The following is a 14,240-nucleotide window of genomic DNA, read 5'->3' on the forward strand; positions in this document are numbered from 1 at the left end:
GAAATCTTATTTTAGGCTTCTGCTGCTGGCATATTTACGCACATGCAGGTGTGGAAAATATGCCAATACTTGTATCTGTGCTAGGCCACTGTCAGGTGATATCATCAGCGCACTGATATATGTATCTTGTCCTAATTTGGAGCCAACCATTTATCCGCACAGTAACAGGAAGAGGTCAGGCTGTGTTCATTCATTCTCAGCCCTTCAAGCCTAAAACTAATCGCCTGCTACTTTTTTAAGTATCTCCTGTAGATAAGAATATGGCTCGGGTAGATAATGGAAATGACGGCCATTACAGAGCAGAGAGATTATACAAATTACACAATTGTTCCCATTTTCATAATAGCTGGGTTTTGCGGTTGGAATGGAAAATGTAGGTAGCTGTTTGAGGTTGGCGAACTTGGGATTCCACCCTCAAACCAACCGCCTTTTCTGTTTTCCTCCAAAAGTTGAAAACACTACTTATTCAGCAGGTCACTGCATTACGAGATTAATGGAGTGTGTTTTTTTGCTTAACTTCATGCTGCCTGGGGATATCTTCAGACGCCCTGGTTGATGATGACATTCAAGGTGAACTTTTTTTTCCCGCCCATTATCCCCTCTGTAGTGTGTTTGGTGTTGCTGCATGTGCACGTTTTCCACATTTTCATCATCTCCACCACCCGAATTTATCTCCCCCCACCGCCCATTCACTTTAAACGGCCGCTGGGAAGCATCTTTTATTAAATGTGCATCCGTTAATTGCAGTGTGTTATCACATCCAAGAGCAAGTACAGCTCTGTGGTTTAACTATTTCATACTTGTTGATTTCTTCAACTGACAATTAGGAATAATCATTTTGAAGGAGCCAATTATGCCAGTCTCTGGAGCCTCTGCTGACGGCAACAGTCTACACATACAGAGACACACACACACACACAGCGCTATGCCTATGACTGATGATGTCTGCAGCAGTCACAAATGGGTTTTCAGTCCTCCTCCTCCAAGCAGACTGAGACACTGGTCAGCCCAGCCTAGCCAGGCTAGTTCTGCTCTCCTCGCTGTCTTCTGTTCTTTCCCTCACCCTCCTGTTTTCGGCTTTCTCTTTCTGTATCTCTCTCCCTCTCCCTCCTCTCTGCCTCCTTTTTTCCCTCTTACACACACATGTACACACAGCCCTTCCTACACCGGAGCCTTGCCTCTGACACAGGCATTTTGTCACAAGTGCTTGACAAGCCGTAGTGGAAGGAAATGGGACGATCACATGACCAGACCCATTTTCATGCAGTTGACAAATGCCACCTGAAAGCCCGGGCCTGAGATCGTGGCTCTAGGTGGTTTACTGTCACTCTGTTTCCAGAATATGCCACCTTCATCTCCTCACCTGTCTCTGGCTCTCTCAATTACACATGAACTCTTGTTTTTCTACCTACATGCTTCCTGTGCTTTTCTCCACATTTAAAAAAAATACTGTTTTTTCCTCTCCTCTTCTCATGCTTTCCTTACCTCCTTCTCTTCCTCTGCCCACCCTGGCTCTGCTCCCTGCACTGTCATTGGCAGGAAGTCATACCTTCCTCCTGCTGTTGAAAACTGAAGATGAAGACAAATTGTCCCTGTAATGTGGTCATTACTCCCGATGTCCATTTTAGAGAACGGGGGAACAAAAAATAAAAAGCACAGGGGGAAACGGCACATCTGCAGGTGGGGCCTCACAGCCCGAGAGCTGCCGTAGCTCGAACAGTGGTGTACATGTGCAGTTTCCAAGCTTTTTCTCACTTACATGTGTAATCATATTCTGTTGAGCTTTTTTTCGTTGTGCTCTGTTTGTTCTTGGAGAGGGTTTTTGAAAATTATTTTTGTTGAGGAATGCAGTCGGCTGCATCCATTTAAATGTTTGTTTCTCCAGAGCAGGAGCAAGCGTGCGCCAAGCCGCCACCGCCCTTTGTCTAGCCTCTGCCAAGTGCAATCTGTTAAAGCCACAGTGAGAGAGAGCTGAGGGGAGAATTAAATGACTATAAGGCAGCAGGAATGTGGCCCATTCATCCTCAATAGACAGCAGTATGTTATTTTTCCCGGACAGTTTGCAGATGCCTTTAGAAGTGACTGCGGCACTTCTGTCATGGGAGCAAAATAAAGAAGGCAGAAGGATTAGTCTCTTCTAAGGTTGTTTTAATGTTGCTACTTACAGAGAGTCATGCTGCTGAGTGGGTGAGATATGCATGAAGGCTCCTGTGCCTGGGAGATTCTGTCCCTCTCACTCGGGCGCAGCAGTGCCGAAAGCCCTGATCATGTGGTCAGACTTTACATGGGATGAAAAGTCTCTGATGTGGTCTGACTGTGCCTCATTAACCCCCAGTTCGTTTGTATCCTCTCTTTCTTTCCCTTCTTTCAGGTTCTTTTTTTTCCTCCAACTCTCCTGCCTTCTTCTCTGTCTCCCCGCCTCCCCTCTCTCTCTCCTTATCCTCGCCCCCCCTGAAACCTTTGAACAAGAGAAGCTGAACTGATTTCCTGCCAAGCCACTGCTAGTGGCTATTGTGTGCACTGCCACAGATTGAAAGGCTGCCAGGGCCATTGAATGTGCCACTACAGCACACAGCAGCAGCAGCAGCAGCACCCCTCTGTAGTGGTGACGAATCCCTCTTTTATCCTCTTTACCCTGCATAGTCCTATAATGTGCCTGCCATTTCTCATGAAATCTGCTTTTTTCAACTCTGTTTTAATATATTCTATTAAATATCTGGTCTGTAGATTAATAAATCTGAGTCTATTATCAAACCCACTGACAATCCAATCATTTTGTGCCTTGATATTGATTGTTATTCATATATTGCAACTACAGTAATTCACTTAAGCAATAAGCCATAACAGTATGTGCTTACAGAAGACAATATTTCCAAAATGCCTAAAACCCCCTAACCTTTTCTGAAAGTGTTAGTCTTTTTGATCTCAAATATAATCATTTTAATTGCTAGTTATTACTCAACAACAACAACAACAACAACAAGGACGACAATAACAACAACAATAATAATAATAATATTTTGATTTTCCACCTAGCTTGCACCTAGGTTGTTAATTTGAGTGGTGATTTGCAGTCAAGTCATTAATATTTAAATTAATGCCTGTGAGTGTGACTGTGTCTCATAAGCATGAACAAATCTCAGTTAATCAGAAATCAGGACCACAGCCATCCATTTTATAAACATTAATCATTAATCAACCGAGTTGTTTGATGCTCAATTGTGGATTCTCCACATAATCTTTGGTGCTGCAGCCAGAGATTAGCTGGGTCTCCAACCACAGCTGCCCCAGAGAAGGATCATCTCCTCTCAGCCTGGCCTGTCTGCTGCTGAGGGCATGGAGCTCAACAGGTCAACCTCACTCTGCCCAGCTTTCTGCGTCTAAAAAACTTCACCCACCTTGCCCTCAGAGGGCCCCTGTGCCCTCCAGGGGCAAACAAGCTTATTTATTCATTTCCTCCGTCTCAGAGTACGATAAGAATCCCTCATTTAGCCTGTTCTGCATGGCAGCATTGGTGTTTAGCAGCTGTCTGCGCCTGGGCTGGTGCGGTTGGACAAGACCCAGATGATGTTGGGAGTCTGGTGAAATGTGCAATGAGCAGTCAATTTCCAACTGTACGCCGGTCCACTGGGGTTCAGAGTTGAGTGAGGTTCGTTGATGCGACATTGAACACAAGCATACACATGCACAGACACATATGCACACTGGCAACACTTGATTTCACATGTAGCGCACTGCAACAACCCAACTTGGCAAGAAATTTAGCCTTATATTCAGTCTTAAGATCTTGTTTTTCTTAACACAAGTGGAAAAACTACGAGTGTGATTTGAGTAAAATTTAATTGGAAACAAGTGAGATTAACTCATCCCACTGGCAGATTTTTTCACTTGCTTTAAGAAAAGCAAAACGTAAAGACTCAATATGAGACTTTTTGCCTTGTTAAGATGGAGGGGTTTTTATGCAGAATGTTTGAAACAACTTGAACTGAGTTTATTTACCATTGGTTTCTATAAATAGATCCCAGATTGCTCTTTTCCTTGTCAAGTGGACAAGTGTCTGTTTCTGTTTCCCTTCAGCTTTGAAAGAAGACACAGTGCACATTCCACTCATACTCTCATCTTCCTTCAAAAGTCTTTACAGTGAGTCACCGTTTGTATGCTTCCTAATGAAAAGGAGAGCTTATCGTAATCGTGAGACATGCCACAGAGTCAGTTTAATTTGATCAGGCTAATCATTGGGTGAATCTGGCCTAATCACAGTCCATTTTAAAGCATTAGCCTATGAGTTAATTTGATAGAACCTTTTCGTCCCGTTATTCATCTCTTACAGAGTGAAATTCAAAGTTAATGCGGTGCTTTTCATCCTGTCTTGAAAGAGGGCACCATTACATAGGCAACATGCATTTTGTGCTGCAATCCAGCCATATAATGTATCCATAATAAGAATTAGATAATGCCATCGATAACATCAGCTGACCCAGACTTCCATTTCATGAAGAAATGGCTTCCATAAGTGAAAAAAATGAACTCCTGTGCAGTTGGTGTTCACAATGAGTTCAAATGAAACAAACTGATGGAATTTAAAGGGAGCACACTTCCCAGAGTAGATCCATTGGAAATGTTTATGTATGGTCACAAAATGCTGACAAATCACAAAGAGGTAACTTGAATGGTTGCCATAGACAAAAATACCTTTTAGTTAGATACACACACACACTACCTATCTGTATTGTAATTGGAAATCCAGGCTGCTACTGGGTGTGTATCATGTTGAACCTGTAGCCAGGGCACTTTGTGACAGTGAATGGTAATACCTGCCAAGCAGATTTAAACGGCTGTATGCAGAGCAGCAGATGTTGTTGCCGACTCATTCTGCTGTTATTGTCTCACATCTGGACTGCCTGGGCCTGAGTCAGACAGGACTTGCTGTCTCACTCCGCCCTCACAGCTTGTTGTCATAGTAACCCATCTGGCTGGGAGCTTTAATTGGAGGAGTCACCTCTGTGGGGTTTCCCGCCCATGGCAGGTGAGCCTATGGTTGATTACAGAAGCCCAGGCTGTTTGCTGTAGGACACATTTCCCAACATCTGCAGAGGTCCTGCTCTGATTGGTTCACATCCCCCTCTTTTTTGTGGTGTAGCCGGGACAGTTTACCTATGGGCATGGAGATTTTAAACTGGTTGGTTTTAGTGAGTAGAAACTGAGGTATTCCTCTCTGTAAGCAAAGGGAGTCAAATTGGCACTTTGCCTCAGAGTTATTTTTTAAGGGAAAAGCTGAAAAAGAAACGACTGCTTTCAGAATCATTGCTTTCAGAGCAGAATCATTAAGAGAGAAAAAGAGAGGGAGAGAGAGATTAGGCAAGCTGGGGTGAGTAACTACAAACGGCCTCTTTAGCTTTACACAGAATTGGAAATGAGCGCTAAATATATTTTAATTAAGTCTTTAGTAGCGGTTCAGCTGCCAAATTCAAATAGGGATAACACAGACTGATATTCTACCCTCCTATACTTGCATTGCCCTTGATTCCAGTGTGTGTGTTTGCCTTGGGTGTAAATATCTAGCGGAGCTATGGTGGTTGGGTTTTCTGTCGCTTTATTGCTGTCACTCTGTGATGCAAATGTGGACTAACAGTGGTACCATGACACAGGGATAGCCAGTGACTAAGGGACTTCCCAAAGGGTGTTGCTGACCCTGAGTGTCTTCTCTTGCCCTAACCACCCTCCCTCTTCTTCTCTTTATTTCTGTGCTTCTCTGCATCTACCTCACCCCTTCCTTTCCACTCTGATACATTTCAGACACTTAATTGAGACTCCTATCCAGAGCGGCTTACAGTGAGTTAGCTGGAAAGGGTTCATTGTCTTTTTAAATGGCACTTTGACAGGACATTCGGGGAGTGACTGACATATCTTGGCTCTTGTGGGACTGAAACCTGTGACCTTTCGGTTACAAGACCGTTCTTACTCTAACTGCTTTCTCCATAACTCCTATTAGGAATACGGAGCTCATATGCCAGTCAGCACAGCCAGTTGGGTCAGGACCTGAGGTCGGCCATGTCCCCGGACCGCCACATCACCCCTATATATGAGGACCGGACCTTCCAGACTCCGCTGTACCGCAGCCCTAACCACCCTCCGCAGGGTACCCTCTACAGGAGCACCTCAGGTTGGTCTCACTTGTTTGTGCAATCCAGAGGCACGTATTAAAGCCTCTTCATGAAAGAATAGTTACTAGGTGGAAAACAAGTGATGAAAGAGGAGCATATACCACTTTCAGACATGGCCTGAAGAATATTAGAAGATATTGATCCAGGACCATCCTGTGTAGGAGGGAGATGACACCAAGCTTTTTTTTTTTAACGGGACTGCCAAAGTACTATCATTCACACCAGATCTGGGACAGACCCACCCACGCAGTATTTCCTTCATATACAGTGTTAAACTTGGTGATAGACTACTAAAGGAAAATTTCACCCTCAGATACTCTCAAATTGTTGTGTGTCATCAGTGTTCAAAGTTTAATCTATTCCAGGAATTGATGAAGTGTTGTAACTCCTGTATTTGTATTGAGGTGTGCATTATACTGTAAGTGTAAAGAGCAACAGTGACTGCAATAGAAAAAAAATGAGTTTCAAGCCTTACTTACTCAAAACACAAAATTATATCTGTGTTACATCATGGACTTTTGAGGCTTCTGCTGCTGGTGCAGGAGTCATCCAGTCCCAGTTTAGGATGGATGTGTCTAATTAACGAGTAATTGTCAAAAACAATAAACGGGCTCGATCCAAAATGTGCCATGGTGATTGCTGCCAAGAAGTCACTGAGGAGCTTTTCACAGCCGTCTCAGCAGCATCCATCTTCAAAGCATTAAGAAAACGGTTAAGTGATACGGAGGCAAATCTGACAAGAGAGTGGGGATGGTGACAAACCCTAAAGACAGTTCTTGCTTTCACATATCTTTTCATTTCAGAGGGGGGGGGATTATGGTTAATACAACAGCTCATGACTGTAAAGGCACTTTGGTGAGGAAGTCTTTGGATGTTGTCCTGCTAAAGTGTTCACTTAATCTTCACAGCTCAACAACTCCTGTCTCCCCTGATCTGTCACCCCCCCTTGGAGACCACACTCTTACCTTTCTTTCTTTCTTTCTTTCTTTCTTTCTTTCTTTCTTTCTTTCTTTCTGTCTCTATCATTCTTCCATCCCACAACAGTCAGACAGAAAGGGTGAGATATGAGAAAACAGGCAGGTACTGATATGTCATCCAGCCACAAAAGGAGTTCATTACCTGTGTCACACTGAGAGTGGAAGAAGGATGAGGGGGCCAGGGGACAGTTTGGTACCCACGGCCTGCTCTCTGCCAGCCCTCGCAATGTTGGCATTCTACGCTCATCATCACCTCTTCCTCGGACACACATACACACACTCTACATTCAGCTTCTTCCTTGGCACACCGGAGATCTGCTTAGCTCGATAAGTCCAGTAATAAATGCCATTGATGCTGTGAAGAAGCCACACAGATAAGCCTCTATAATGTGTTTACGGCAGCTATATTGAGAAGAGGGGATGGGGGGCTGGTTGGAGGGCAGTGGGAGCGGTGCAGTGTGGAGTCTTTGTAAGAGTACCTCATTAGAAAAAATCCAATTTGATCCCACCGCATTCTTTGTTATGGTGTGAAATGGAATTTCAATGGGCCATTTTCCCCCGCTGGCTCTCTATGCATTCTGTATCTTTTTTTTGTGGAAGGTTGTACTGTACATTTATTTTGTGCAAGTTGGAGCAAGGTTTTTATGTTAAATGGAAATATTGATCCTTGGCTTAGAAAGATGAGGTATGGAATGCAGATAGATTTTGTAAGATTACAAAGCTGCATTGTTTCTTTGCCACAAGAGAAATCTGATTAGCTCAAATTGATGTTTTGGGGAATTTTGCCTTGTGTGGTTTATTGATGAAGCTCTACACGGCTGTCACCAAACTTCAAATGTATCAGTCATATCCATGACGAAACTGAATGACATATTGAGACATGCCATTTTCTTTTATTTAATCTTATCCTGCACAGCACCAGCTACATTTAACAATGTCTTTGACCTCTGTTGGATTTGGAGATAACTATCATATTGCAGGGTAGTGCTGCCATGCATAGAAGTGCATTGATGTGAAAAATTGTGTTTTTGGAGCGGGGCTGCAAGTTGACGTCTTGGTTTCTGGTGGGAGGGAGTGTTAGCACGCACATGCCCATTCCTGTTGGAAGGCTGATAGAGATCTGACCAGAGCAGCAGTCACGCTGCCACACATCACGTGGCCCTTAGAAGGAGGAGGAGGGCTAGACTCGGCCAGCCTGTGTATGCACTTCTGTGTGTTTGTGACACATTGTGTGAAAAAACTAGGTCACAGTATCACTAGGAGCAGTGGGTGAAGGAAATAGAAGCAGTTGGAAAGAAGATGATAGAAGCAACATGCTCTCTGATTGAATATTGGACTTGATCTGGAAGGATGTCCTCTGTGTGTCTGCGATGCTTCCGTTCAACTCGTACAGAGCTGGTGCCTCCCTGTCTGTCTTTGGAGCTGGTCACGGTGTACTCGTGCTGCACTGCTGCGTAGGGCAAAGTTAGCCTAAGAATACAGTGGAGGAATGGAGTAAGAAAGGGATGGGGAAGGAATTTGTGGATCAGTGGGCTGATTTGATGCCTCCTGTCCCCTTTGAAAACTAGCAGGATCCCACCGGTTAAGCTCTATCTTGTAAAAACCAAACAACAAGTAAACAGGCCTTTGAAGAGGAAGACTTCTGCACTGTGGAACCATGGGAGCTGTGTTTTATCCTCATTATTAATTGGTTCCAGATTGAGAGAATTTGCTGTGCCTCAGAACCACCGTGTGGGTGTTTTCAGCTCAGCTCAAAGCTGCAAGCTACTGGTGTGCCCAGCTTATTGTTTAGCGGCGCTGGTGCTCAGACCTTTTCATCTAATCTCGACTAACCTAGCCAGGTCACTTTGCCTATGTGCTTGTTCTGACTACAGTCTCACTCTGGAGGTTTTGTTTGTTGGCCCTCAGGTGTGGGGAGCCTCCAGAGGACGTCCAGCCAGCGCAGTGCCATGACCTACCAAAGAAACAACTACGCTCTCAACACAGCAGCCACCTACGCCGAGCCCTATCGCTCCACACAGTACCGGCCCTCTGATGCCAACTACACTCGCCAGGCTGTTGTTATGGACGACGGTGCCACCCGCTCACCCTCCATAGACAGCATTCAGAAGGATCCCAGGTAGGCACTGGTCATATTTCAGTTCAGTGTTGTGTTTCTAAATGGTTTTGAATTACTATTAAGCTCCAGGATGTGATCAGTGGTCAGTGTAGTGTAGCACGAACCAGTCACCCATAGGGACGACTAATGCTTACAACGCTTCTCTGTTCTGCTGGGTCAACACTAGTGTCTTCTTACTATTCAAACAGAGAGCCCCATGGGCAGCCATCCACGGCTGTAGCCATTAAGCTGCCCACACTACGCCTGGCCACTTACAATAGATTCTCACATACACCGAAGTGCTGCGTCTGCTCCTGTCACACAGGCGTGTGTAAGTGAAGGGGGACGGGGGGTTGGCCTATGTGCTAACCCCCTGACCTTGCACACTGGGAGCTCTGTTCACACCCTTGTATGTTGCTGTCGTGGGGAAAACTACAATAAGCGAGTGCACCAGGGGGACCGCCATGACCCAAGTCCATTCTACAAAGTGCATTGGACTAAACAGGTCCCCACAGAAAATGTGTTTTTCAACCAGAGTCCTACCAAGGGAAATACAGCGATGTATTTCTCAGCGCTGGCTATTTGCATCCTGAGATACTTTAGATGAAAAGTGTTTGCCCAGAATACGCACTGAGCAAGGCCAACAACATTCCTGCCTCACACCACATATCAGTTATCCCAAATTGTCACCTGCTATTGGGTATTTTGCTGCTGCTGAGTCTCACACTCACTTCAAACTTTATATTTTTTGCAGTTAACCACTTGTACCCAAAAACTGAACTTACAGAAGTTACATCCCAATAGATGTGTGGCTTTCATTTCAATGGCTTTTGTGTGTAAAATAGAAATATGCAAAATTATATTTTGAGGCAAAGTATTCCTTTATTGAAGTCTCCAAATATAACTGTATGAAGAAGAGGTCTAGCCTTTGTAGGATACTGTATACAGAAAAGCAAGCACAATCCAGATGGGCTGTAATATAGAACTGACTGTGAATGTCATTTCCAGGGCGTAAAGTTATCAGTCTCCTCTAAGGAGCTGAAGTGAGATGGTGGGGTTAGAAATTCATTTTAAAGGAAAGTCTGTCAATGGAGGTGTGGGAGAGAAGTTTGTTTCTTTGTCTGTTGTTATGCTGATTCCCTGCTGTGCCCTGTGTGTGTCTCTAGGGAGTTTGCATGGCGTGACCCAGAGTTGCCAGAGGTGATTCACATGCTGCAGCACCAGTTTCCCTCAGTGCAGGCCAACGCAGCCGCCTTCCTGCAGCACCTGTGCTTTGGCGATAACCGAATCAAGGCCGAGGTAGGCAGCAAACCACTGCTTCGTTAGTACCCAGCATGCACTGCTCACCACCTACACTTGTCACATCAGCTTCTTATAATCACTACCCAGTGGGCTCTAGTTTTACTCTGCTCACTCATTAACAGCCATCATATAGTGTTTAAGCCCCCCTTTTCCAACATGCAGCTGACCAGTCATGGAGCCACTTCCCGGGTGTGCTAGAGTGTGTGTATGTACGTATGTGTGTATGTGTGCGCCGAGCCTCAGTGAGTCTTTCCCAGGCCACTCAATCCTTCTGCACACTCCCCCTGGAATTTCATGGCTTGGCAGGGAACTTGTACTGCCTCCGGAGGTGTCTGCTGAAGGAAAAAAAATAAAAGCATAGCCAAACTCTACGATTCAGCAGGGGCTTCACAGCACTTGTAGAAAACCTAGATCTACTGCAATTTCACACTCAAATAAAAACACAGACATACACACAAACACATAGACTCACACACACTACTCAGTCATGCCACAGGCCAACAAAATAAACACCTAGATCATATAGCCACAGGCAAAAGCACGCTCAGGTGTGCAGCAGAACACACAGATATTGACATTTTTTCCCTCAAACATCAGCAGTCAGCCTTTCATACACCTTATGTTTGCCTATGTAGACACCATGCGTTTTGTGGGAAACAACATTGAGTTTTGGTAATAAGAAGCAGAAAATATTAGCTTTCATATGGGGAATGACACATCTGCAGATAGGAGGGATGTACTTTGCACTCTGAGAAATGTCAACATATTAAAATGTATTCATACCATACCATGAACAGCAGGGAGCTTCTTTTGAACTATTTTTTTCTGTTTCTCGGGCTTCTCTCACTTATTTACCGCAGATGGAGAATAAAAATTTTGTCTTTCAAGAGTTTATAATCTCCTGTGGTTCAGGCTTTTTTTTCTATGGTTGTAGATTAGCATTACATTTTCCAAATAACCGGCATCTGGTATGAATAAATCTTTGTATGTAGATGCTCTTATCACATGAAGAAGTGTACCAGCTCCTCACATGCTCGGGTGGCTTGCATACAGCATCTAGTGCTTTGAAAAGCATCAGACACAAATAAACAAACACACACACAGTTCTCATTGAGTACTCGTCTCAAGCACTAATAAATGCATAGATTTTCTTGTCATGTTGGACCCATTATTTTGTCTAATGGTAAGGTCAGACTTACTGCAACAAAAACATACAGTATTTTACACATCATCTGTGTCCATCCTTTTACTTCAGATTATGGTATTGATTCTAAATTACTGTGTGAACCTTTTATCCACAGCTTTCAACTCTTTGGTGTTTCACTGAACAAACAGTGTTAGTGCGCTGGCTCTTTTCCATACACTATTTAAGATAAACATAGACGTAGCTTTTGTGATGTCACCCAGTTGGTTCCTGTGTCCCCTTACCACTGTCTTGTAAGTTTTTGGAGCTGGAAAATATGTCGAAAATCTATTTTTGGGTTCCAGGGTGTAGCTGAGCAACAGCAAGTACGACCTCTTGATCTTGCCCCGATGGTTGCTGCCCAGCCTGATAATGGTTTGCATTGACGGCTCTCTCTTAGGTGTGTCGATTGGGAGGAATCAAACACCTGGTGGACCTGCTAGACCACAAGGTGCTGGAGGTCCAGAGGAACTCCTGTGGAGCTCTGAGGAACCTAGTTTATGGCAAAGCTATGGATGAGAACAAGATTGCTGTGAGGAACGCAGGGGGCATACCTGCCCTGCTCCGCCTGCTGAGGAAGACTGTGGACGCAGAAGTGCGGGAGCTTGTCACAGGTAAGTGTGGGCATGTGTAACAAATGTGTGTATGTGCTGCGGGGGTATGTATAGAGAACTCTCTCAGCTTGACAGTGTTTGCCCTCATCTGTGAATGGGATTGTATGTACACTGTATTCGGGCTGCTTCTTTAGCCCCCCCAAGTGTAACTTTCATGCAGTGTTGTTCATCCTTCATACTGCTCCGTCTGGCACAGAGAGAATGCAAAGTCAAGTTCCCTACTATCCAAAACCATTTCACTATTGCATTATTCAGTGGCCTGTGCTCACATCAGATTCCCAGCAGATCTGCTGTGGGGTTTCAGCAGGACAGGAACATCACACAACACGGGCAGGAGATGCTCAGTTTTTAGCCTGACTAACCTGGGGGTGTTTTAGGAGAGCCAATGACCTAACTTGTCTTGATCTGGTCTCTCTGGATATCAGTTATGATTCTCTGAGGCTGTCAAGGTTATGTGTTGTTTCACTTTAAAGGAATAGTTCACCCGAACAGTAAACATTTGGTGTTATCTACTCAAACTCATGGCAGTTGAATCACTGGTGCCGTTTGTATGTCAGTACAATATACAGAGAGTTAGCTATCACAACTCTGTATCGGCCCTTTCAGAAACAACTGGATGGAACAGAGACCGTTTCCTTCGAGATCTACCAAGGGCAAAAGGTTACCATGAAATACTCCCAACAATATCATCCAAGTCTTATGACACAAAACAACTGTACTGTGGGTCTGTCTCCCAGATTTTCCCCACTGACGGAGCTGTGTGTCGTGTTGCCGCACAGACTTCACCAGTGTTTCATTTCATTTTTCAAAAATATAAGTTTAGAAATTAGCTAACACAGCAAATGGGTAATTACTTTTTAGTCAGGAAAAAAGCTCCATATCAAAGTATGATAACTATTTTGGTGGTATAGAGCTACTTTATGTAACTAGGGCAGAATGAGAGAAAATACTAAATACAGTTTTTGTAATTGTTATTATTAGTTTTTTGGAGTTTCTTTATATGCTTGACAGTGGAGAAAATAAACAAATCCTGAGAATGCCACATTTTGACATCTTGTATATCATATAAAATTTGACTTTCCTATTTGTAGTTACCATTTAATTCAGTTGTGCCATTGCCTTCAGCAATTTTTTGAAGGCAGCGTCTGAGGTAAATAGTGGACTCTTTGACCCATAGTACAGTCGTTTGGCTTCAGGACACATGGATTATGCTGCATATTTGAAGTAATGATATGGTAATGTTTTGCCCCTTTTGAGACTCTAAAAGAAAAAAATTCTTCTGTGCCTGTTTTTTTTTTTTTTTTTTGAGAAAAATGTCTTATGCGGACATAGAGGTTTATCCTTTATTTTGATGAACATGAGGGTTAGTATATAATGACAAAATTTTCATTTTTGGGTGAATTATTTTATTAATGTCTATGGTACCTAGTTGTTTTTAGTGATTGTGCACTTAGGAATAAAGGTTCTGCAACCAAACAATAAACCTGGTGGCTCATATTTCAGGTTCTGTCCTAATATTATGAAGTTTTTTTGTCTTGCATTTTCAGTGACTGAGTCACTGAGTCTGTCGTACATCAATGGCACTCTTTCTTGAGTTGCAGCAATTGCTTTCAGTACTTCATATGATGTGAGAAAATAAATGAAACCACAGTTCCAAATAAATGATGTAGACTTTTTTTGTTCATTAGGCTGTGGACAGATTCAGTGTCTTCTCCATCGGAGGAAAACCGCCCCTGACATCCTCTTCTCTTTCTCTCTGCATTGCACTGAGCAGTTCGCTTGCATTTCTGTCTTGTCTAACAGGGTATAAATCCATGTTGTTTAGGATCAGGACAGAGCATTACAGAAATAAGCAAGCCAAGACGTTTGGCTCCCAGGTGGCTGAGTCAGCTGTTTGCAGTC

General features: G+C 43.8%; 1 protein-coding gene across 4 annotated transcripts in view; it reads left to right on the forward strand.

The window, feature by feature from the left end:
• The window catches only part of LOC115379560 (plakophilin-4), an 81,948-nt gene that overhangs the window by 52,240 nt on the left and 15,468 nt on the right, over positions 1-14,240 (forward strand). For 2 of the 4 annotated variants that reach the window (XM_030080269.1, XM_030080268.1), the window contains exons 8-12: positions 544-570; positions 5,993-6,163; positions 9,050-9,260; positions 10,406-10,538; positions 12,125-12,338. In XM_030080269.1, coding sequence (XP_029936129.1) covers positions 544-570; positions 5,993-6,163; positions 9,050-9,260; positions 10,406-10,538; positions 12,125-12,338 — 756 coding nt within the window. The remainder of the gene's footprint in view (positions 1-543; positions 571-5,992; positions 6,164-9,049; positions 9,261-10,405; positions 10,539-12,124; positions 12,339-14,240) is intronic. The other 2 variants (XM_030080270.1, XM_030080271.1) reach the window with 1 other exon arrangement.

Source organism: Myripristis murdjan, chromosome 21 (assembly GCF_902150065.1).
Source record: "Myripristis murdjan chromosome 21, fMyrMur1.1, whole genome shotgun sequence".
Lineage (NCBI taxonomy): Eukaryota > Metazoa > Chordata > Actinopteri > Holocentriformes > Holocentridae > Myripristis > Myripristis murdjan.